The following is a 25410-nucleotide window of genomic DNA, read 5'->3' on the forward strand; positions in this document are numbered from 1 at the left end:
ATTGGGCAATTAACCTTTCTCTAAATTAAAGGCTGGGCAGGTAGTGATGGCAGGCTGTGATGGATAGTAGCTGTGGAGCTGCTGCTCTGGGCAGGCAGCCCTGGGGCCTCCTGAGAGCTCCATTCCTAAGAATTTTCCAAGATCCTCCTGGGCTATGTCTAACCACTAGATGGACAAGCTACAGGGTGATTATTTCCTTAGGCAAGCAAACACTTCAGCCCTTTAATATGGTATTTCCTGAGGCTGGAATAGTAACAGGAAGTCCTGTGGGGAAGAGTTCTGCCAAAACACTCATTCTGAGGAAGGGATCAGTAAACTGACAAATCTGCCCAGCCCTGTACAACATCCTGCAGCCTCCACACGTGGAACCCAGGGCAGGTCTCACCCACAGGCAGCTCACTGCCATCACTATTCTTCTGTGGGTTCCTGAATTCAGGGAGACCTATAGATGCGACCCTATGTGACAAACCCAGACAAAAATCTGCACTTAAAAAGCAGGTAGGTCATTTATTGGCATTAGGAGAGCATTCCTTTAAACGAGAAAGAACTCTGACCACTAAAATCTCATCCATTTTATGAGAACTTGAGACCAACCTCTACGACATCTATATACAGTTTAATCACGAACAAGAGCAAGGATTCGAGTTAAATTAAACCACACTTCCTGTTACAAGGAAATGAAAGGAAAGCTGGGGGCGAGGGTAGGCCCTCCCCCATCCCAAGTCCCTGCATTCACACCGCAATGTTTCAGATACAAGAACATAACAATTCCCCAGTGCAGCACAAAACCGCTTCCCATTGTTTCTTACGGCAGTCACTGAATTACCAATTGTCCGAGGGCTAAGAAAATTTCGTGGAAAAGGGCGTACCCTTTGGCTCCGCGCGTGGCCTGTAGCTGAGGAGGCAAGTTCTTAAGAACCGACGACTGGCTGATACACTCTTGCGGAGACGCGCCTTCATAGAATCTCAAGCTCGTGTCTCAGCTTCCCCATCTATAAAATGCAGTCTTGGTGAGAGGAGATCCGCTAGGCGTCCAAATCGAAGTCGTCACGCTCCTCATTGTACTCCAGCACGTGCCGCTTGATCTTGGACGAGTCAACCCAGGTGACAAAGTCCTCCATGCTTCGCGTGACAAGGAAGGCGGGGTCTGTGACCACGTCGGGGCCCACGCGCACGTGGCCCTGCTCCACGAATGCCACGGCGGCCTGGAGGTGCTGAGCCATGCGCAGCTTAAGCAGCACGGTGGGCAGGCGGCGGCGGCAAAAGGACGAGGCCGTGACGAAATCGCAGAGCTCCAGCGATCCCCGCGTGGGCACTAGGCCGAGCGCATACAGCTTATCCAGCAGCGCGGCCGAGGAGCGCACGCGAAACGGGTCACGCTCCGGCAGATCGCGCAGGCGCCGGGCCAGCTCGCGCACAGCACGGCTCAGCTGGTTGTAGCGCGTATAGTCCTCGCGCCGCTGCAGCCGATAACGCCGCAACACGCGTAGCTCATGCAGGTTGTGATCTGTGACCTCCCAGTTCAGGAAGTCCACCTGCTTCAGCAGCTTCTGCTCGTGAAACTTAAGCTTCCGCACCATGATGGCGGCTCAAACGCTGCCGGTCCGGAGGCTCGGCGCGCATTCCGGCTGTCGCGCGACTTCCGCCTCAGTACGGCTAGACCCGGCCGCCTTGGGGACCCTGCGCCAATGAAGGGAAGACTCAGGGCCAGGCCTCCCATTTCCATTGGTCAGGATGAGGCCACGCCCCGTGTTCGTATCTCGCGTTTCTTCTCCGCGTTCTCTGAGGGAGGCGGAGGGAAGAAACGCCCGGAGAGGCCGGGGGTGGGAGAGGCGGCCTCCGAGGCGAGTCTGTGAGGTTTTAAGTTGCTGAGAATTAATTACCTAGTGCCGTAATTATTTCCTCTTGTTTAGGTTTCTGTCATTCAGGGCCTCTCTGGAGAGCCTCTTCCAGAAGAGCCAAAGAGGATAGCTCCGGGAAAGAGGGGTGACCGCCGCGCTAATATGGATTTACTGTGCTAACTGTGGAGGGGGGCGGTGGGGGGGGGGTAGGGTGCTGCCCTCCCACCGAGTGGGGGCTTCTCGGAGCCGACAGGGGCTGATCGAGTATCCCCACAGCCTACTAACCGCAAGTCCATTACGAGGCGGGCGAAGCTTTTTCACCCTACCAATTGGGGCTTGAATTCAGTACTGATTCCCAGGCTACTTCCTGCACGCCCAGAATCAGGATCTACACTGGAGTCACTTGGAAATCTGTATTGTTAACAAGAATGCCAGGTGATTCATAAAATCCACTAAATTTGAAAAACTTGGATAGTACAAATCCTTACTCTTTAATCCGGGCTGAAAAGAATTAGCCTGGCAGGTTGGATTTCTGGAGTATTTAGTGAACAGACAACACTTTTCCTGCAAATTATATCTGTTTTAGTTTAGTGTAGCTCTACAGGACTAACTTCTTTATTTACCCAAGACTATGACGCCACCTAGCTTCTTTGCCTATAATTTTATTTTTGTACGCTTTTCATTGTTTTTTTAAAGATACAATATTTGATATGGGCGATACTATATGTAACATGTGAGATACAAAGAATACTTGTGGACCCAACAGCCAGTTTAAGAAAGCATCACCAGGACCTATTCAACCACTGTCCCAGTCAGAGGTAAAGATATCTGTTGTCCTGAATTTAGTGTTTATCTTTGCCTTTTATTTAAAAAGAAAAAGAGTTCTATCATTTTATGCATCCCTAAGTATATTGAGAATTTTCTTACTTGAAGCATAGCCCATGGATCAGCAGAGCTGTTGAAAATGCAGAGTTTCAGACCCCATTCTGAACTTACAGAATCAAAATCTGCATTTAACCAGATCCTCAGGTAATTTGCATGCATGATATTTGAGAAGTGTTGCTTAGATGATATCACATATGGAATTTTTTATATATAGCTGCAGTTGCTTTTTAAAAAACTGCTGCATTATATTCCATTGTTTTGTTGTTATTCACTTGCTCAGTTGTGTTCGACTCTTTGCGACCCCACAGACTGCAGCACTCCAGGCTTCCCTGTCCTTCACTATCTCCTTGAGTTTGCTTAAACTCATGTCCATTGAGTTGATGATGCCATCCAGTCATCTCATCCTCTGTTGTTCCCTTCTCCTCCTGCCTTCAATCTTTCTTAGTATCAGCATCTTTCCTGATGAGTCGGCTCTTTGAGTCAGGTGGCCAAAGTATTGGAGCTTCAACTTCAGCATCAGTCCTTCCAATTAATATTCAGGGTTGATTTCCTTTAGGATGGACTGGTTGGATCTCCTTGCAGTCCAAGGGACTCTCAAGAGTCTTCTCCAACATCACAGTTGGAAAGCATCAATTCTTCAGAGCTCAGCCTTCTTTATGGTCCAACTCTCACATCCATATATGACTACTAGAAAAACCATTGTTTGGTTCTATCCAATTTATTAATCCATCTCCTGTTGGATTTTTTTTTTTTTTGAGTGACTATTTTTTAGCAGTGCTATGTTCCTGTAGGTTTCCTGTTGTACCTATGCAGTAGCTTCTAGTATACATCTTGAAGTTGAATTACTGAGTTGTAAAGGATACATGAACATGTAAAGTGCATGCTCAGCTTTACTGCTGCTGCTGCTAAGTCGCTTCAGTCGTGTCCGACTCTGTGCAACCCCATAGACGGCAGCCCACCAGGCTCCGCCGTCCCTGGGATTCTCCAGGCAAGAACACTGGAGTGGGCTGCCATTTCCTTCTCCAATGTATGAAAGTGAAAAGTGAGAGTGAAGTCGCTCAGTCCTATCCGACTCTTTGCGACCCCATGGACTGCAGCCTACCAGGCTCCTCCGTCCATGGGATTTTCCAGGCAAGAGTGCTGGAGAGGGGTGCCGTTGCCTTCTCCGGCTCAGCTTTACTAGCTATTGTCAAATTGTTTTCCAAAGTGGCTGTACCAATCTATATTCCTTTGTCACTACATGAGAGTTTCCTTTGCTCCTCATTCTTGACAGTGCTTGGTTGGTAGACTTTTTAAATATTTGTGAATCTGATGAGTGTGTGATGGTATTTCACTGTGATTTTAATTTGCATTTCCTGATGAATAAAGGTTTCATATATGTTTCTTCCTCTGTGGAATGCCTCTTTGTGTATTTTTCTGTTGGTTTGTGGGGTAGGTAGAATAGTGACCCCCCCACCCCCCAAGATGTCCACCCAGAGCCTGTGATGTTACCTTATATGAGAAAAGAGATCTTGCGGATGTGATTAAATTAAGGATCTTGAGACAGTGACATTGTCCTGGATTAACTGAGTCTCATTAATCACAAATGTCCTTAGAAGTGAAGAGGGAGGCAGAAGAGTCAGGGATATATGATGATGCATGCAGAAGTCTCAGGTGTGATTTCTGACTTTGAGGATGATTGGGAGCCAGGAGCAGAGGAGTGTGGGCAACCTTTAGAAGTGGGAAAAAGCAAAGAAATGGTTTTTTTTACCTAGAGCCTTCAGGAGGAACATGGCCCTTGCTGACACCTTGATTTGAGCCCAGTGAGATCCAGTTTGGTTTTCTGGTCTCGAACACAGTGAAAGAATAAATCTGTGTTGTTGTGAGCCACTAAGTTTGTGGTAATTTGTTGCAGCTGCAATAGGAAACATACAGATTGTTTGCTTTTTTTCTACTTTGTTTGACGGTGTGATTTGTATATTCTGGATAGTAATCCCTAACCAGTTATCTATGGTGTGCAAATATCTTTTCCCAGTTTGCACTTCATCCCCACCCTTCATATTCCCCCAGCCCCACTCCCTTCCATCTTCAGCCTTTGTTTGGTGTGTGTGGGAGGACTCGGTTAACTCCCTTCTCCCCAGACAATAAACATAATAAATAAGTAAATTATATTTGTTAGCAGGTGATAAGTGTCATGAAACAAAATTGAGCCAGACAGAGCTTGGGGTGAGGATGGGCTGTAATTTTAAACAGGGCATGTCAAGGTAGGTCTTACTGAGAAGGTAATATTTCGTGGTGGGTTAGCCATGTGGATATCTAGAGGAAGAGCATTTCAAGAAGAGGAAATGAGTGAGTGCAAATGCCTTAAGATAGAAATGTGCCTGGCATCTCAGAAGAGGAATAACAAAGCCATCTTGGCTAGAGCAGAGTGGGCCAGTAGGTGAGGAAAGGGGGCTCAGATAACAGAGGCTCCACAGGCTCTCTTAAGGTCTTTGGTTTTTAGGTTGAGTGAGATGAGGACACTGGAGGGTTTTGAACTGAGAACTGACATCTAACTTATGTTTTAAAAGAACCACTCTGACTGCTGTGTTGAGAACAGACTGTCAGGAGGCAGACGTGGAAACATAGAGGCCATTAGGAAATTACGGTGATGTAGGTGAGAAGGGTGGTAGCTGGGACCAGGAAAGCAGTTGTGAGATGCCAGTGAGAGAGGAGTTCCAGAATAAGGAGAAAGGGCAAAGGTCAAAAGGTCAACACTCCAGTTTTGGACCTAAGCAAGTGGCAGAAAGTACTTACTGCCTGAGATGGGGGAGATTGCCAAACAACAGATTTGGGCGGCAAGATTAGAAATTCAGCTTTGGACATGTTGGGTTGGAGATGTCTACTAGACATGCAAAGGGAGATGGCAAGGAGAACGACATGTAAGTCTGGTGTTTTATTTTTTATTTTTGTTTTTTGCCAAACCTCGAGGCATGTAGGATCTTAGTTCCCCAACCAGGGATAGAACTTATGCCCCCTGTAGTGGAAGCATCAAGTCCTAACCACTGGACCACCAGGGGGTTCCCTCAGTTTGGTATCAGCCCAGAAAAAGTCCTGAGCTGAAGATTTAAAATTTGGGATATTATTGGCAGAAAGATGGTGTTTGAAGCCATGAGTCTGGGTGAAATTGTCAAATAAGTGAAAATAGAAAAAGACAAGAGGACCACGCTACTAGTAGGCACTCTGGTGTCAAGAATTATTGACTTTTTGTCCCTTTCCAGCATTCAAGAAGTCGAAGTGAGGTGTGAAATTCTGGATATCCTTGGGTCTTCCGGTTGGAGCCATGATCAACTGTGCTGACCACACAGGAGCCAAAAATCTGTATATCATCTCTGTGAAGGCAATCAATGAATGACTGAACAGACTTCCTGCTGCTGGTGTGGGTGACATGGTGATGGCCACAATCAAGAAAGGCAAATCAGAGCTGAGAAAGAACGTACATCCAGTGATGGTAATTTGACAATGAAACTTATACTGGAGAAAAGATGGTGTGTTTCTTTATTTTGAAGATAATGCAGGGGTCAGAGTAAACAATCCCTGGAGGAGGAAATGGCATTCCACTCCAGTATCCTGTCCGTGTACGGACAGAGGAGCTTGGCGGGCTACAGTTCATGTGGTCACAAATAGTCTGACACGACTGAGCAACTGAGCACATAGTAAACAGTAAAGGCAAGATGAAGGGTTCTGCTGTTACAGGATCAGTTGCAAAGGAGTGTGCAGACCTGTGGCCCAGGATTGCATCCAGTGCTGGCAGCATTGCATTCTTCTTCGATGTATTTGTAAAAAAGATGTAAAATAAAAATTATTTTCTCCCCCTCCCAAAAATAAACAACAGAATTATTGGAGAGAAGTGGATGAACCAGTGTGGTAGAAGGGAAACCAGGAGAGTATGGCTGGCCAGTGCAAACGAAGAAAGTGTATCCAGGGGGAAGGAGTGATCAACCTGGTCAAATGCTACAGAGAGCCTAAGTACAAGAGAAGGGCTGAGAATAACCATTAGGTCATTGATGACTGACAAGAAGAGTTTCAGTGGAGTGTGAGATTGAAAGAATGGCTAGAGGGGTTTAAGAAGAGAAAGGGAGGAAAAATGTTGCAAACAGCTGTTAGAGATGGCTGTTTTGAGGACTTTGCTGCAAAGGTGAGCAGATAAGGGACTTGCTAGATGGTCCAGTAGTTAAGAATCTGCCTTGCAATGCAGGGGGCATGAATTTGATCCCTGGTCAGGGAACTAAGATCTTACGTGCCCGGGGCAACTAAGGCCGTAAGCAGCAACTTCAGAGCCCTTGCGCTCTGGAGCCCATAACATGCCTTAACAAAGATCCTGCATGCCACAAGTAAGACCTGATGCAGCCAAAAAAAAAAAAAAAAACACCAGAGGTGGGGTGCGGCGGGGCGGGGGAGTGAAGTCAAGAATCTATTTTTTAAAGATGTGGATTGACTCTTCCCTCAATATCGACATCTTGTTGGTTGTCATTCCAGTCTGTTCTACCCCCATAAAATCCCAAATCTACTTCTCCCCAGACCATTACCTCAGGCCTTCATCATCTCTTGAATGCATTTCTGTAGTAAAAGTCCAGTGTGTCTACCATGCTAGCCACCAGCAGAATCAGCCTGGAAACCACTGGCCATTGTTCTCCCTTACTGATTCCTTTCCTAAAGGAGGAAAGCTGGGATGGGGGACGGGTGCTGTTTCCTGTGTCTGAGTCAGGGTCGCAGCAGGAAAGAAAGAACACACTCCAATTAGAATAACACGAGGATAATTTAATAAAAAAATTTCCCAAAGTAATGGGCAGGGTGTGGGGAAACCACAAAGGTTAGTGCAGTTGCCTGAGAGTGGTAACTCTGGGTCCTGTTACCCATAGGTTTGAAGAGAGTTGGGAATATAAGATATAGGTTCTGGAAATCTCGGTGAAGCTTAAGAATGAGTTTTCCTCAAGAACCTGAAAATAGGGTGGCTACTGTGAGACAGAAACTACCACCTCCCTCAACAGATACGGAAATAAATCCAAGGTGTAAATGTGTATAAATATGTGACTTGGGCTTCCCTGGTGGCTCAGTGGTAAAGAACCCACCTGCCAATGCAGGAGTTATGGGTTTGATCCCTAATCTGGGAAGATCCCACATGCCATGGAGCAACTAAGCCCGTGTGCCACAGCTGTTAAGCCTGTGCTCTAGGTACTCCACAAGAGAGGCCACTGCGACCACTCTAGAAGCTTGTGCACCACAACTAGAGAGTAGCCCCACTAGCTGCAACCAGAGAAAGCCTACGTGCACCAACAAAGACCTAGCACAACCAAAATAAATAAATAAAATTATAAATATGTGACTGAAGCATTTGGGAACCAACTAAAGACCATCAGGGTGGTGACTGGGGCTCCCTCTGAAGGGTAGGGTTAGACTAGGGGTTAGGCTGAGCGCCGAAGAACTGATACTTTCAAACTGTGGTGTTGGAGAAGATTCTTGAGAGTCCCTTGGACAGTGAGGAGATAAAACCAGTCAATCCTATAGGAAATTAACCCTGAATATTCACTGGAAGGACTGATACTGAAGCTCCAATGCTTTGGCCACCTGATCCGAAGAGCCAACTCATTGGAAAAGACCCTGATGCTGGGAAAGATTGAGGGCAGGAGGAGAAGGGAGTGACAGAGGATGAGATGGTTGGGTGGCTTCATCAACTCAATGGACATGAGTTTGAGCAAATGCTGGGAGACAGTGAAGGACAGGGAAGCCTGGCATGCTGCAATCCATGGGGTCACAAAGAGTTGGACACAACTAGTTGAACAGCAACTAGTAGGGTGAGTAGAAATCCCATCGATTTTATTAAGTGAGTTAATAAAGGTAGAACATTTACAACAGTCTAGCACTCAACAAGCACTAGGGGAGTAGCTGCTTCTGTTAAACCAAGTTTGGAGAGAGGTTCTGCAAACAGAAGAGAGATCACAGAAAAGGGGTGTCCCCAAAGCACCCCTGAATATGTAGGAAACATATTCAGGCTCTGGTCCTGGTGATCCTAGGCTGTACTGAGTCCTTAGAATCAAGGCTGCACCTATGGTTGAGGGGACCAGACCTCAAGGTTTCTTGGCCGAGAGAACCATTGGTTCCTCCCATCCTGGGGCACTCAGTTTCACTGAACCAAACTTCTGGTAACTGGGCTTCCCAGGGAGCAGCTCAAATTGCCTTGATCTATTGATGCATAAATTCAGGTGTGCCTGGACAGTTGAATTTCTTTTTGCAAAGTAATACCTGGGCTTCTGGGGTTTACACATAAACCTTTATTCTGGTCAAATGCCAGCTCTGCGTGGGGCATTGGATCTACTCACTGAACCAGTGAAATTGCCTTTTGGAGCCAGAAGCCTGCAAATTACACCCTTCAAAACAACCCAAGGTGGGGAATTCCCTGGCAGTTTAGGGGTTAGGGCTCTGTGCTTCTACTGCAGGGGGCATGGGTTCTATTCCTGGTTGGGGAACTAAGATGCTGCATGCTAAGCCGCCAAAAGAAAAAAACTAAAACAACAGCGCAAGGTGCCCACCTTTACAGCACCACCTTGTGCCAGTTAATCTACAACAAGTGGGAAGTATGAGCATGAGGGGGAAGGAGGTTCTAGTTAGAGGAGGTAGACAAGGCTCACGGCATAGCAGGGAAGGGGAGTAGGGGCTGAAGCCTTTGTTCATCTTGGGTACCTCCTGTCGACTTAAAAAAATTGCACAACATGAGAGTTGCAAGTTAAGTTTTATCTGGGGCAAAATGCAGATTGTAGCCTGGGAACAACTGTTCCACAGAGGTGGGTGGGGGGGAGGACAGTATATATGTGATTTTGGTAAAGGGGGAGTACATTGTAATCAAGCAAATCTTTTTTGTAGAAGTCTCTGCTAGTCTTGTGAAGCTTCTGTTAATCAGCATTAAGGATTTTAGTTTTAGTGCTTTTCTTAATATGAGGCGATACAAGAATTGCGCTCATAACAGCTCCCGAGAATATCTATCTGAAGACCTGTTTTTCCCTGAGCATAGAGTACCTCATTTCTGCTTTCCACCCTGAACTCCTTCAGGGATGTTGAAGGTCAGTGCTGCAGCAGCACACGCTTTAATCCTTACAGAGTTAGATAGGTAGATGGCAAGTGCCAATTTGTAGTTGACACTCCTCCTCTGGGAAGCGTTCCTTGATCTTTGCTCAACTCAGGTTGGGATAGGTGACCTTCCAGTCACATTTCATGGCACTGACCGCACTGCGCAGGGAACATGGCTTTATTTTCCTGATCCATCTGAACTTCCGGTAGGTGAGGAAAATGCCTTATTCGTCTTTGTAGCCCAGGAGGCCTGGTACAGAATACTCAGTTAATGTTTCTTTGAGTGCAGGATCAAATGAATGAGACAAAGACAGACTGAATGAACAGAGGACAAGAGTTGTTATTGTTAGATCACTCAGGCGTGTCCAACTCTTTGGTACATCATCAACTGCAGCACGCCAGGCTTCCCTGTCCTTCACTATCTACTGGAGTTTGCTCAAACTCATGTTCACTGAGTCAGTGATGTCATCCAACCGTCTCATCCTATGTCACCCCCTTCCCCTCCTGCCTTCAATCTTCCCCAGCATCAGGGTCTCTTTCAATGTGCGGGCTCTTCTTGTACAAGAGGGTAGACTGTAAACTCTGCAGGGCAGGCACCACCACTACCGTGTGGTACCGTGATCCCCAGTGCCCAGCACAATGTCTGGCAGAATCAATGACCAGGGTCAAGTCCCCTTTACCTCCTCCCAGAGCCCCAACCCGACCATTCCCCTCTTCTTCTTGGTGCTAGCAAAGACAAGACGCTGGTCTCCACCAGCCGCCCAAAGCACGACGGAACCTGATCGTGCCTACTCTAGTTCCCCGTCACTACAGATGCAGAGTCTTGTCTTTCTTCCTGAAGCGAGTCGCCCAGGACAAGGGTTCTCCTGGCCCTGTCCGTCTAGGGTACGAGGACCCGCAGCAGCCCGCATTACAGCCTGCTCAAGCTTTTTCCAGGAGGGCACCGCTGGCTCTGGGGCCCCCTCCAGAAAACAATCCCCAGGCGGCGCCACGGCCGCGTCCGCCGGAGCGCTGGCGGGGCGGGGAAGCGGGAGCGGGGATCTGCGGGTTTCCGCGCACCCTTCCTCCTCCTCGCGTGTCCTGGCTCTGGCGCTCTCCTTGTAGCCTCGCACGTTGCAAACTTTCAGAGTTTTCCTCACTTGCGTCACGGAAAAGGCAAGAGGGTGACGGAGGCCTGGAGGCGAGGCGGCTGCTGGAGAGCTCCCCCGCGCGGCGCTTGAGCCCCTCGGGGCGAGAGGTGTCTCCCTGAGAGCGCGGACAGGCTGCGGGGGTGCGGCTGCCCTAGGGCTGTCCCCGGAGGCTGCCTCTCGTCCGCGATCGATCGTCTCCTTGCTCTCGCATCCCGATCTCCCCGCGAGTGAGCGAAGGCGCCCGCCACAAGAGAAAAGAGAGGAGTAGGCGGGAGCCGGGCTGTTGCGTCCCAGGCCAGCGGGAGGGCGGAGCCGGGCAGTCCCTGGCCAGCCAGGACGCACGGAAGTGCCGCGGAGTTTGTCCAATTCCCCAGCCTGCTTTTCCTTTTCCCTCCCTCTCCCCACCCCTCAACCCCCCCTCCCCGTCCCCCCGCCGGCTATTCCCTCCTTCCTCGGGACGCCACCTCCCGGAATCGCCTTTTTTTCTGTTGTTTTGGATCTGGCTTCTCGCTGGCGGCGCCGAGGAGCCGCGAACGCTAGAGAAGAACGCGGGCGGCGGGCTGCCGGCGGGATCCCGCAGGGCAGAGCAGAGGACGGACGGACAGACGGCTGGACAGACGGCCGGCCGCACCATCACCTCTCCGAGCTCACTCTCCAGACTCCTGTTGAGTGTGTGCGTGCACGCGAGGGGTGAGGGGTCTACGTCCGGCTCGCCGGGGCCGGTTACCAAGGGGATTACCTTTGGACGGGGGTCCTTGGACTCAGATCAGGGTCATCTTCAGGCTCAGAAACTGCTGAGGAATTAGGCAAACAAAAGAGGCCACTCAGCTAGTGGCCAGGAGTCGCCTGAGCGCCTCGTCGCGTCCCCTCCTTTCCCCCGGGTGGAGGCTGGCCGCTTGGGGGCGGGGAGAGGGCACCCGAGCCGGCTGGGGGCTGGGGGCCGGGCCGGGCCGCCGGGTCGCAGAGTTGGCCGGCCTGTTGTGTAAGCCTCAGTCCTTGTTTTCCCGGCCTGGCTTGTTGTGAAGCCGGACACATCCACCCCTGGATTCGACTCAGGAGGCTGCCGCTTTTCTCCTTGCCCCTCTTGGATTTTCTGGATTTTTGAAAACCCAGTGGCCCAGGAAGAGGAGGAGGAAGGAGGAAGGAGATCTGCAGAGGAATGTGAGAGCCTCCAGAGGCCCAGGCTGGAGGGGCCAGAAGGAGCTGGGAGCCAGAGCTGCCGGAGTTTCTGGGACGGTGGTTTCCCAGTGATTCTCTTCTATTTTAGAACATTGTTTCAGCGGAGAGTGTCCAATTTTGCCTGCTCAGGGCTGGTTTTCTCCTAGTCACTTGACTTTTCTTCTAGGAGTGGGAGGAGGAGAGACTCTCCCGTGCAGGGGCTGTGGAAGGAAGGGAGGAAGACCAGGGACATGAGCCCTCCCCGCTCACAGGCATGTGCCAGCAGACCTGGTAGGGCCGATTCTGGGCCGTGGACATTGCTTTGAAGAGAGGAAGGCTGGATACCTTCTGTGGGTGCTCAGACCCCGCAGTAAGGACTGAGAGACTGAGGGCTGTGGCCGGCCTTGAGCTGCTCGTGCATCCTCAGACACCCTAACAAGTGTCCTCAGTTCTGGACAGGACTCTCCTCATCGTTCTCTACCACCGGCCCAGACATGGCACTCAAAGGGCGAGCCCTCTATGACTTCCGCAGCGAGAACAAGGAGGAGATCAGCATCTGGCAGGACGAGGACCTGGTCATCTTCAGCGAGACCTCGCTGGATGGCTGGCTGCAGGGCCAGAACAGCCGTGGGGAGACCGGGCTCTTCCCTGCCTCTTATGTGGAGATCCTCCGTTCTGACACCGGCTCCAACCATGCCGACTACTCCGGCAGCCCTGCAGGCTCTCTGAGCACCCAGGTGAGCTTGTATGACAGCTCCAACACTTCCAGGAGTGGTGGCTTCCTGTCAAACCAGGGTAGTTTCGAGGAGGACGATGACGATGACTGGGATGACTGGGATGATGGATGCACGGTGGTGGAGGAGCCACGGGCTGGTGGGCTGGGCACCAACGGGCACCCTCCGCTCAACCTCTCCTACCCTGGTGCCTACCCCAGCCAACACATGGCCTTCCGGCCCAAGCCACCGCTGGAGCGGCAGGACAGCCTGGCCTCTGCCAAGCGAGGCAGCGTGGTGGGGCGCAACCTCAACCGCTTCTCGTGCTTCGTGCGCTCTGGTGTGGAGGCCTTCATCCTGGGCGACGTGCCCATGATGGCCAAGATCGCTGAGACATACTCCATTGAAATGGGCCCTCGCGGCCCCCAGTGGAAGGCCAACCCCCACCCGTTTTCCTGCTCCGTGGAGGACCCCACCAAACAGACCAAATTCAAGGGCATCAAAAGCTACATCTCCTACAAGCTCACACCCACTCACGCCAGCTCACCTGTCTACCGGCGCTACAAACACTTCGACTGGCTCTACAACCGTCTGTTGCACAAATTCACTGTCATTTCAGTGCCTCACCTCCCGGAGAAGCAGGCCACAGGTCGCTTTGAGGAGGACTTCATTGAGAAGCGGAAGCGGCGGCTTATCCTCTGGATGGACCACATGACCAGCCACCCTGTGCTGTCCCAGTATGAGGGTTTCCAGCATTTCCTCAGCTGCCTGGATGACAAGCAGTGGAAGATGGGCAAACGCCGGGCCGAGAAGGACGAGATGGTGGGCGCCAGCTTCCTGCTCACCTTCCAGATCCCTACGGAGCACCAGGACCTGCAGGACGTGGAGGACCGCGTAGACACCTTCAAAGCCTTCAGCAAGAAGATGGACGACAGCGTCCTGCAGCTCAGCACGGTGGCCTCGGAGCTGGTGCGCAAGCATGTGGGGGGCTTCCGCAAGGAATTCCAGAAGCTGGGCAATGCCTTCCAGGCCATCAGCCACGCCTTCCAGATGGACCCCCCCTTCAGCTCTGAGGCCCTCAACAGCGCCATCTCTCACACGGGCCGAACCTATGAAATGGTTGGTGAGATGTTCGCCGAGCAGCCCAAGAATGACCTCTTCCGGATGCTCGACACACTGTCTCTCTACCAGGGCCTGCTCTCCAACTTCCCCGACATCATCCACCTGCAGAAAGGTAAGGGCCAGTGTGGGCTGGAGACCCTGACAGCATCTGCGCTCTGCAGGGCACAGGGGCTGTGAGGATGGCCTAGATGGGGCAGAGCGGCTCAGCTAGTCTTTCGGTCTCTGTCTCATTCGTTCATTCAGCAAGGGTGTTGAGTACCTAGCAGGTGACAGGTGCTATTCTAGGTACAGGATATTTATGGGCAGGTCTGGTCCCTGTCCTCATGGAGTTCACTGTTTACCTTCTTGTCTGTTCATTCATTCACTCACTCATTCATTCATTCATTTTCTCTGTTTCTGTCTCATTTACTCATTATATATCGAGTCCTCCAAGTTATTAGGTTGGGTTCTGGGAACATGGAGCTGACCAGGGCCCAGGCCTTGCCCTTGAGGAGCCCACAGGCTTATGGGGGACATGGACACAGACCCAGATAGCCAGAGCACAGAGTGTAGCCTATCTTCCCGCTTGTCACCAGCTCACCTCCCTTCCTTTGCAACTTCAGAGACTGTTCTCATGGCTGCACATCCTATCTGTGAGCTTCCTCCCTATCTGTGTTCAGGAGGGGTGGCTGTCCCCATTTTGCAGACGAAGGAGCTGTGTCCACAGAAGGGTGGCTTGCACGAGGAGTCCGTGGCCTCGCTGGGACTGTCCCTTCCTTTTGCACCTCCCCAAGGACACATGCATTTTGGCCACCTCCCAAGCTCAGCCATGTGTTCAGTTCTCACGGTCTCCTCCCTAGGGGAGGGACAGGATGGGTCCCTGTTACCGTGCGGCTGTCAAGGAACTGCCAGGGAAGTGACTCATAGCCGGGTCACCGAGGGGCACCCGGAGTGGGCTGAAGGAGAAACCGGGGGTCCAGGGCACTGCCCACGTGGTCCATCCGATTCCCCCTTCCTGAGCCTGGCTTCTCTTCTTGCCTGAGCACTGAGTCAGGAGCTGACCCGGCAGGTGGCTGAGTCTTGCGGACTACAGGCAGGGCAGGAGGGAGGTGTGGTCCTCCCCAGGGCTGCTTGGTAACTCAGGAAGAACGTCTGCAGGGCGTGGGGCTGGCTCCCAGGCCCCTGAGCCCTGAGGTCAGGCCTGGCTTGGTGGAGAGCTTTCCTCTGGGCGGGGTCAGGAAGCCGGCTCTGCACTGAGCCTGGGGAACAGCAAACATCACCGCCCTACCTTGGTCGCTGGTAGCAAACCAGCCTTGTTCTCCTTTTGTTGTTGTTGTTCAGTCACTAAGTTGTGTCCGATTCTTTGCGACCCCGTGGACTGCAGCACGCCGGGCTTGCCTGTCCTTCTCTATCTCCCAGAGTTTGCTCGGATTCGTGTCCATTGAGTCAGTGATGCCATCCAACCATCTTTAGGAGGTTAACTTCTAAACCTTCTCCAGCTTCCAGACTCTTTTCTCCCCTTACTGTCTGTCTCTTCCTCCTTCTCCTCTCTGCTTTTTTTTTTTTTCCCTTCTCCACATTCCTCTTTTCCTCCTTCCCTTCTTTCAGCTTCAGGAGACATGACCTGAGTTCTGGTCTTGGCTCTGCCCCCAATTTGCTGTGTGTCCCTGGGCAGTGCCTTCCCCTCTCTAGGCATTAGTTCCTCAATCTGTAACACAGAGTGGACACTGTGAGCTCTCAGGCCTTCAAGGGAGTGGGGTGGGGGAGAGAGTCCTGGGGAGGGTCTGGTCAAGGACAGAGTGATGCCTTAGTTTCGGCTCTGAGTTCTGGGCAGGGACAGGGCAGGGGTGGTGGCTGGGGCCGGCTGACCCACTGGGGCAGGTGTCGCCTTGTGCGGAAGTAGAGCCACGCTCACTGCTGCACTAGGGCCTGGGAAAGCTGGTTTAACCAGCTCCTCGGGTGGCGTGTTCCTGTGTGGGCAGCAGGAGAAAGGTGAGCAGGGGCACAGTGATGAAACAGCTGCTCCCATGCATGTCTGGGGACCCTCCACCCAGGGCAGAGCTGGGGGTGGGAAGGCAACCCTGTACTCAGGGCTCCCAGGCTCCCATTAGAGCAAGAGGGAGTAAAGGCAGTCTGGCCTTTCTGACCCTGGATCGGGGGGACAGAGCTGAGAGAGGCCACTTCTGAGTTTCCACTGGAGGCTAAGATGAGGGGCCAGTGGTCCTCTGGGGGTGATGTATTCAACCTCGGACAGAGGCCGCACCCACCTTCCCTTACCCAGAGGACGCCTCCCCATTCGGCCAAGGGCTTTGGGGCTTACTCTTCCACTTTCTAGGCTCTGTACCACCACTCCCAGCCCTGTGTGGGGCAGGTACTACAGTGGTTAGGGAGTGGGGCTTGAATCTGGCTGAGACAGAATCGGGCAGGCTTTGGGGAACCACAGCCTGCCGCGGGGAGAAGAGGTCCCATGGTGGCCCTGTGGATAGAGACCTTTCACAGAGGGAGGAGCAGGAAAGTTGGGGCCTGGGTGCCCAGGATGCTGTCAGCCTGTTCATACACTCTAAAACATGGTGAGCATGTGGGAGAGGCTTTGCAAGGAAGGAGACAGGAGGCCTGGTAGGGTTTAGGAGACCAGAATTTGGACAAATGTTGTCTTTGAGGTGACCCTGATTGAATTTCCTCCCCTGAGAAAGCTTAGGAAAATGGGCCATGGAACCCATTTGGTGCAGAGTTGAAGCCCACCAGCCTGGTCTGCTACCAGCCTGGTCCCTGGAGCTCAGCTCAGGGGTTTCTCCTAAAGGGAGAAGGGTAACCATGTGATTTATCATCCAAACCAGGGCAATCTTGTGGGGGGAAAAGAGAGCCTTGATAATAGTTAACCTGGGACAGCAAGGGGTAACAGTGACTGTCCAGGGCCCCTGCCTGAGAGCCAGCCAGGGCAGGACTCTGTCCTAAGACTCGTCACAAACCACGGAGATCAGTGTGGGTCCCTCTGTTCTCAGATGAGGGGCAGTGAGGGGGGCTGATCATCAGAGCAGGAATTGGAACCCCAGTGTCTCTAACTATACAGCCAGGCTGTTGCCACTGTGCCAGACAGATGGGACAGGGAGGTCCCTGAGGGGTGGTGCCTGGGGTAGACAAGCCAGAAAGAGAAGGACCAGGGAAGGAGTTGGGTACTCTCTCACCAACTCAGCTGGCATCCTCTGTGGACTAGAGGCAGGCCCTGGACCACACAGCATGCATGGAGGGGTCATGGTGCTTACAGGTTGTCCAAGGCAAAGTGGCCCTTGCAGGACCAAGTTCTACCCTGGGGGAATAGGTGGATTTAGCCTCTGTGCTCTGGGCCATCACCTAACTTTCCTTCTGCCTCCCCTCCTAGGCTCCCATGAACAAAGAATCATATGGCCCTAAGCCACCACCAGCTGGGTCTTGGCTGTGAGTGAAAAGCAGTTTGCACCTAGCTACACATAGCATCTGGAGCTCTTATCTTGTCAGGCTCCATCCCAAGTGCTTTAAACGTATTAGTTCAATTAAACCTCTGCTCTAACTAGAAGGCGGGTACCATCATTATCCCATTTTACTGATGTGGAAACTCTAAAGTGCTATATTGCCCTGAGCAGCTGTCAGCAGCATCATATGTAGTCCAACCTATCCTGTGTGACACTGGGGAGACGTGCAGTCCTTGTTGGAGGTGACACAGTGGATTAGGACCCAGACCTCCTGCCCTCAACCTAGGGTAGGGACAAGATGGATTCAGGTGGGAGTTTAGGGAACATGCCTGAGACCCTAGGGATCTGAAACTCTAACCTTCCCATCCCTGTTTCTGGGATCCGGCCTACAGGACAACTGCCAGGGCAGGAGGTGCCCAGGGTCCTCAGCTCTCAGGGTGAGTCCTAGGTGGAATGTGGTGGAGTGAGGGGGGACTGGCCCAAACCCTGACTCCCAGTTTGTCTCTGGGGTGCGTTAGTGTTAGCTGGTACCAGTCCCACATCTGAGTCACAGGGTGGAGGGTGACAGAGAGCAGGGTGGGGCCTCCTCTGGCCCCCATAGCCTTTGCCCCCCATCCCTGGCTCCCTACCTGTCTGTGAATACCTAGCAATTGCAATAGATTCATTCCTATTATCTGGGCCTCAGTTTCCTTCCTCTAGAGCCATGGGCTTGTGCTTAGTCGCTCAGTCATATCTGACACTTTGTGACCCCATGGACTTTGTAACCCACCAGACTCCTGTCCATGGGATTCTCCAGGCAAGAATACTGGAGTGGGTAACCATTCCCTTCTCCAAGGGATCTTCCCAACCCAGGGATCAAACCTAGGTCTCCCGAGTTGCAGGTGGATTCTTTACCATTTGAGCTACCAGGGAAGCCCAAGGCCATGGGCCATTTAAGGCCTTGAATAGCTTCTCAAATGCAGGTCCACCCCCACCGCACCCAGACTTTCTCAGGAAGGTGGAATCCAGGCTGGTATGTTCCCTTTGCTGAAGCCTAACTCTAGTTTCTTTGTCCAGCTATTTTCTACCTTTCTTCTTCTGGTTCTTTCTACCCCTTGGGACCTTCTCAAATTCCTGAGTCCATTGTCTGGATGTCTCACGTATGTGCCTGGAGGACCTGGCCTGGGCTCCCTGCACTAGAAGTGGTGTCCACTCCCCGCTCTGCAGGGCTCCCTCGGGGCCAGATATCCCGCACTTTGTGGGCAGGAAGGAGGCTGGAAGCCCCTGGACAAGTCCTTTCCCACCAGGACCTGAGTTTCCTCTGAAGAATACTGGCATGGTGGTGGAGATGAAGGTGGCCGTGGGGGTGGGGTATGGACAGCTGTCCTCTAAGGCCGCTCCAGCTCTGAGGCCTCTCATGGGGGGGTCTCATCTTGGTCCCATGGTCAATCCCTCTCCTTCTGCCCGGGTCTGGGCAATCAACCTGGGAAAGGGACCCAATTTGGAAGAATCTGAATGAATCAATAAGGATGAAACCAGAGGCAAGAAGAGGTGGTTCAAGGAAGGTGCTGCAAGGACTGAGTGGGCCGGGAGCTGGGCACTGGGGAGTTCTTTTGGGTGCTGTGTGAGCAGTCCTGGAAGTGTTGCAAATGTGAGTCGGCCTGCCCGAAATGGCGCTATTTGCTGATTAGCCATACCCTTGCCGCCTTCCACAGGTACTGCTCCCTCTAAAGGCAGAGTTATTTCCAGCACATAATAAATGCTCAGTAAATGCATCCTGAATGCATTGAACAACCTGAGAGTAAACAGACTGTGTTTCAAAGGTCCCTGAGAGGCCCCCTAAGGAGGAGGTGGGAAGCATGAAAAACAAGCCTGTTGCTCATGTGCAGTGGGTGCTTTTGAAGCGCTCCGGGAGCATGCTGTCCTCTGTGCCAAGCCTGCCCACCTCCATACTCTTCTTCACACGGTGGATTTCCTACAGCCCTGAGAGGAGTGCCTTGCTAGGCACAGGCAGACTGCCTCCCCAGCTCAGCAACTGCCCACTGGCTTCAGCGCATCAGCCAAGTGCCCATTAATTCAGAACTGAAATCGTTTCACCAGCTGCTTGTTGATTCACTCAGGTTCTTCCAAATTGGGTCCCTTCTGCAGGTTCATCCCCTGACTCCCCATCTGTCACCTGGTTATGACAATGGCCTCCTCTAGTCCCCTGGGGACTGGGGTGAGGAGGGAGCAGAGCTTATATGTGAGACACATATAAGAGGAAAACTCCAGGTGGCCTTTCAGCCTCTGTTTTAGAATCAGCAGTGTGTTGGGGGCAGGGAGAAGGATGCTCCATGTGGGAGTGGCACCTGATCAGAGCCTTGAATTATGCATAAGGATCCAGGAGGCAGAGATAGGGAGGTCAGAGAGAAAGGGTGAGTTTGATGAATATGGGGTCAGTGCGGAACAGGTGCAGGGGTCAACTCCCAGAGGGCCTCCCAGGCCAGGAGAACAGGGGACCTTGCTCTGCAGGCCAGAAGGAAGCCAGAGGAGACCTGGAGCTATGGGTGCCAGCTTCGCTGCTCGTCAGGTGCCATAGAGAACCTCTCAGAGGTTGGGACTGAAGTGGGGAGACCCGTGGGGGGCCTGTTGTAGCAGTCCAGTGAGATCAGTTTAGCAGACACGTGTCAGAATCTGCATGGGCTAGGCTTTGTTCTAGGTACTAGAGACATTGAGCTCATACTTGGAGAGATGCAGTCAGAAAAACCACAGAGAGGAAAGAGCTGTGGTAGAGGGAAGCCCAGGACACCTGAGAGCATGGAGACGCACCTGATGCATTGAGACCGCCCAGAAGGCTTCCTGGAGAAGGTGATATCTGAGCTGAATGGGGAACCAGAATGAGGGGTGTTGAGGCCTCTGGTGGATGGGGACAGCCTGGTTGTAGAAGTCAGAACAGCTCGCAGGGTTGTGACCGGTCAGGTGTATGCTGCTGGCGGCGCCTCAGGTTTGGAGGGAAGAGGGTACGTCTGACTTAGGACATGCTGAGGGTGAGGGTTCCGGGACATCCCGGTGGAGACATCAAGTGGCTGGACCATGGGTCTGGAGTCCAGGAGGAGGGCCTGAGTTGAGCCGGTGAGGGTGCTGTCTGCCCTCGAAGGGTCTCAGGGCAGGGTTAGGGAGCGAATGGGAGTGACCGGAGCCCTAACCGCCCTTGCCCTCCGCTCTGCCCGTGCCAGGCGCCTTCGCCAAGGTGAAGGAGAGCCAGCGCATGAGTGACGAGGGCCGTATGGCGCAGGAGGAGGCTGACGGCATCCGCCGGCGCTGCCGCGTGGTGGGCTTTGCCCTGCAGGCCGAGATGAACCACTTCCACCAGCGCCGCGAGCTCGACTTCAAGCACATGATGCAGAACTACTTGCGCCAGCAGATCCTGTTCTACCAGCGGGTCGGCCAGCAGCTGGAGAAGACGCTGCGCATGTATGACAGCCTCTGACCACCTGGCTCAGGCCCTCGCCCCGCCCCCGGGGCCTTCCCACACCAGCAGTGCCTGGAGGGCGGGGAGTTGGGGGTGGCCTCTGGAGGAGTCATGAATATCCCTGGGAAAGTCCCCCACCCCTTAGAGTTGGGGGCACAGCGGGGATGAGAACAGGGCCAGGAGCCCTCCAGGCCCAGGCCTGGGCTGCTGGTCAGTCAGTTGAGGCCAGGCCGGGGTCTTAGCTTCCCCTGGAGCCTTTAGCGCATGCCCACCTGGCCACTTCCCCCTCATTTGTTCCGTAGACATGCGGGCCTGCTGCGGCCCCAGGTCAGACACTGGGCATCCAGGGCTGTGACATGCCTGCTTTTGTCCCCACTTGAAGTGGGGGGTCAGACACAGAAGCAGGCAGGGGCAATACAGAATGATTGATGGTAAGGAAGGGGCTTCTGGAAGCTCGTGGAAGGGACCACTCCTTCTGCCGGTCAGGGATGACTCCATGGAGCAGGTGACGTGGGAGCAGTGTGTCTTGAAGGATGACAAGAACCTGCCAGACAGTGGGGACAGTGGACGGGGAAGGCATTCAGAGAAGAACAGCCTGGACAAAGCTGTGGAGGCATAGAAACGCCTCTTCTCCTCTCCTTTATCTTTCCCCAGCAAGTTTGGTGCCCCCTTGGTGTGTCCCCTTGTGTGACAGAGGGCAGGGATCTGCCTGGCTCCCATGCCCCGTCCCTGCCCTGCTCCCCGCCACCCCGCAGGAGGAGCTGCAGGCCAATTCCCTCCTGACTCCCCCTTCACCAGCTGAGCCCCCTCACTCCCTGGCTAGGGACCATGCAGCATCTTTGCCCTGGGCTCAAGGTGCTGAGACAAGCCACAGACCGCAGGATTTTGGTGGTACCAGCCTGGAGGGCACACCCACAAGTTACTGGGTATTTGAGTTCACCAGCCATAGCTCTCACACTCTGGGCAGGCTTGGATCTCCGGCTCCCAGGGGCCAGCTTACCCGTCGCCCCAGGGATCCTGGGCCCACCTGCCCGTCACCAGGCTCACTGTGATGCCATCCAGGTCCTGGGGGGATTGTGCTGTCTCCCACTCATGTTTACATCCTCGAGGGAGCTCTTCCCACACCCCCCAGGCCGGGGTATGGTCGGAAACTGACAGATGCCACTGCTGGCCCTCCCGGGAGGTCATGGCTATTTCTGGCTGCTGCTGCTTCAATCTTCATTCTTTCTTGTTTTCTTGATAAACCTTTTCCAATTATGATAACAAAAGTATGACTCCTTATTTGGATCCTGGAGGGGATGAGGGTGGAGGGAAGGATGGAGCTCTAGTTGTCCCTGGGAGCAGCTGGACCAGATTCTGAGGTCGTGATGGGCACAGCATTCACCCCAGAACCTCAAAAGTTGGTGGGGAGAGGGCAGTGCAGGTGGTTGGGGCTAGCTGGGGACCTCTGGGTGGCCATGGACCCCACCTCAATGCAGACCCTTCCTAGACCTCACCTCTTTTCTCAAGTGGGTGGAGTCCTGCTGGGTGTTTGGCTCTGCTGCTCTGTGACCCAGGACTGAGGGTCACATGAGGAAGGGACAGTCTAGTTGACAGGGGGTTCAGTCTCCCCAGGAGGCCACATCACAGCCTTGCCCCCAGGAAAGCCCAGTCCAAGAGAGGGGGTAGGACTCAGACCCTGTGTCCTTCCCCGGGCCGTCCAGTCCAGGGTGCCCAGCCCTGAGTGGCTTCCTGGTTGGAAACTGAGGTGGACCCCCCAGCTGTGCCCTTGGGCGTGTCCTAGGCAGGATGGAAAAGAATCTGTTTGCACACGGGAAAGAGGAGGGCTGGGAGGTCAAGGTCCTCTTGGGGGCAGTGGGGACTGGGTGGGGGGAGGGCTGCTGGGGTCCGGGCATCAGGGGAGGCTTTGGCTGGGCTGGGGGCTGCGGGAGCTCACAGCAGTGAGATGGAATAAGGGGCGGCAGGTATAGCAGGGTAGAGGCAGTAAAGGCTCCCAGATCCAGCAGAGCGTCCTCAGAGGAACTTCTGGAATGGGCCCCTGGCCCTGGGTCAAAATTAGGTCAGATTTGGGACTTTCTGTGGAATTTTCCCCTCTCTTCTCCCTGCCCTCCTTTCATTTTCCAACCCATCCGAGGACCTTCCCACCCTTAACCTCTTCTCAGCTTCAACCTCCAGGCAGCCTTCTGCAGTGAGCTCTCTGACCATGGGGAGAGGCGGGGGTGAGGGGGTGGTCTTCCCAGGGCTCGTCTGTGTTGAGTGATGGGAATGCTCTTAACACCAGTGCCTGGAGAGTCCCCTGTTCATGCTTCCTGCCCTGGGAATAGCGTCACCTCTTGTGTTTCTCGAGAGGAGGGACCACCTCCCACACCTTCTGTCCTCAGGGTGAGGGGGTCTGGTCTGACATGTTTCTCAGGAGGGGCTGCACCTAGGAAAAGTATCGAGATGTGAGGTAAGGGAAGGGAAGGACAGGCCAAGCCTCTGAGGTCTCTAGGCTGGGATGGACATCTGTGTAGTGGAAGCGGGGATGTCACAGCCCTTCTCTCAGTGTGGGTCGGGGTGCTGGGGAATTTGAGATTGATCTAGGCTAGCCGGACTCTTTCAGCAAGGGCTGGGGGACCAATGTGCATGGGGGACCAGTCTGGTGGTGGCTGGGCCTGCTGGCCGGCCTCAGTCACACGCCAGGCAGATGTTCCAGACTGAGCTGGGCCCAGCTGCCTCCAGTTTCCTCCCTTGGGAGGAGGGTGGAAAACAAGGCCTCTCTTTCTGCCCTGGGCAGCTACCAGGACCTGGAGGTGGGGGCCAGGGGACCCCGAGCCCCAGTCTTGGCCCAGCCCGGGGAAGGAGTCTGCTTTGTGGCCTCATATGGCGGTTGGGGAATGGGGATGGCTCTGTGATCCCGCATCCTATTGCCTCCTGGGCACAGGAGGGCCATGGACCACGGGGCCACTGCTGGGCCACGGCTGTAGCAGAGCCAGGTCTGGTCACAGACACGGTTGCCCAACCCAAAGCAGATGGAGCCACACAACCTGCCCACGGGCACACAGGTCACACCTGGCTACACACACACACACACACACATATGCATGGTCACATGCTGACACACCTGCACTCCCAGCCACAGTGCCACACAGTCACACCTTCCCAGCCACGTCCACACTTGCCCACCCCTACATGCATGTTGTCTGTCTCAGCCACTTTGTCACTCATAGCCCCACCATAGTCCTGTGCACACAGGACTCACCCGGGGCACACGCACCAAGACATGCGTGGCCACAAAGTCACACATGCACATAGCGAAGGTGTCATACACATAGATGCTCATAGACTCGGCCTGCATCACCTCCTGGGGGAACCAGTCCGGATCCTCCATTATCTGACACCACCAAATTCAGTTCCTCGTTGCACAGATGGGAAACCTGGCTATATCACCCAGCAGGGATGGGGTATGCTCTGGGGTCGGAGACCAGTTCCCAGTAGGCTCTGTGGCCTGGCCTTGGCAACTCCTGGGCGGTCCCTGGGGCCAGGTTGCCTCTGAAGGCCCCTGGCTGAACCCACTCAACAAAGCTCCAGGCATCTCGCATCTAAGAGCCAGGATGTGGTGGGCAAGTCCCAGGCCTGGGCGGGAGGAACATTCCTGCACCATCTCCTCCCCAAGCCTGCTAGGACTGGGCCCGCCCTGCCTGCCCGCCCGCTGACTCAGGCCTCCAGGAGCCAAGCCGGCTTGGCTCCCTCACCCACCCCAACCCACCCCAACCTGCTTCCCCACCACTGTGGCTCTGATCCCTCTCTCTGCTGCTTGGGGCAAGAGGAGATGGTGAGGCCTTGGCAAAAAGACCATGAGGAAGCATAAAAATTCACCTCCCCCAGATATAGCTCAGAAGGGCTGATTGTGAAACCCCGCTCCGGGCTTTGGCAAAGCTTTTTTCCTTTGGTTTTGTTTGGTTAGTCAAACCCCAATGCAGTCTAGTCTGTTTAAAAAGCAGTGTCTCACACAGTTGTGTCCTCCTTGGTCCACATGGCAGCCCTGGTAGGCAGTTATGCCATTTCACAGACAGAGATTGAGGCTTGGCCCGAGAGAGGATGTGACCTGGCTAGGATCACAGAGTCAGTGGGGCTAGACTTGAACCCAGCTCTCTGGCCTCATTCCCTAAAGTCACCTTGATTAACTCCAGAGGGGTTGGCAGATCTTAGCTCCAGAGGTGTGAAAGAATGGGAGGCTGGCAAACTAACTGCTGAAATGTGCAGGGACTTTGAGGGTGGGGTGACTCCCGCCAGCCCCCCAGGGATGAAGAGGCTGAGGGCGGCATTGCACAGTGAGGTCTGCAGTGACTCAGGGTCTCCATTTACAAATGAACATGTGCGAGGAACATCACTTCATTTTTCTGTAATGACCTGAATTTCCCTTTTGCTTTCTCGTTAACCCACCCAATAGAAAAGTAATATGAAATCAGTCTTGGGACCCTCCTTTCCTCAGGGAGGCACGTAAGTTTTGGGGTTGGCACATTTGAAGACCCTAGGAAGACCCCTGGCACTTTGAATTTTAGATGCTAAATCCCTGATCCTATCACTCATATGAAATTTTGCCTGCATTCCTCATTAAAGGTCATTCATATATAGCTA

The 25410-nt window shown here is 53.3% G+C and overlaps 2 protein-coding genes and 1 long non-coding RNA gene across 4 annotated transcripts; 2 read left to right on the top strand and 1 right to left on the bottom strand.

The window, feature by feature from the left end:
• Positions 1–487: 487 nt before the first annotated feature.
• On the bottom strand, positions 488–1658 carry IMP3 (IMP U3 small nucleolar ribonucleoprotein 3). The gene has a single exon (XM_043434279.1). The coding sequence runs from the start codon at positions 1578–1580 to the stop codon at positions 1026–1028; it is 555 nt and encodes a 184-aa protein (XP_043290214.1). The 5' UTR covers positions 1581–1658; the 3' UTR covers positions 488–1025.
• A 37-nt stretch (positions 1659–1695) lies between these two features.
• On the top strand, positions 1696–6567 carry LOC122419592. 2 transcript variants are annotated; one of them, XR_006262931.1, is made up of 4 exons: positions 1696–1751; positions 1914–2276; positions 2538–2659; positions 5966–6567. It is a non-coding gene; the product is annotated as an uncharacterized LOC122419592 (long non-coding RNA). The 2 variants fall into 2 exon arrangements; XR_006262932.1 differs by lacking the exons at positions 1696–1751; positions 1914–2276 and adding an exon at positions 1802–1852.
• A 4736-nt stretch (positions 6568–11303) lies between these two features.
• Positions 11304–25410, top strand: SNX33 (sorting nexin 33). Its single transcript, XM_043489796.1, has 2 exons — positions 11304–14044; positions 20555–25410. Exons 1-2 carry the CDS (start codon positions 12592–12594, stop codon positions 20806–20808), a joined length of 1707 nt encoding a protein of 568 aa, XP_043345731.1. The 5' UTR covers positions 11304–12591; the 3' UTR covers positions 20809–25410.

The sequence above is a fragment of the Cervus canadensis genome, chromosome 17 (genome assembly GCF_019320065.1).
Source record: "Cervus canadensis isolate Bull #8, Minnesota chromosome 17, ASM1932006v1, whole genome shotgun sequence".
NCBI classification, from domain to species: Eukaryota; Metazoa; Chordata; class Mammalia; order Artiodactyla; family Cervidae; genus Cervus; species Cervus canadensis.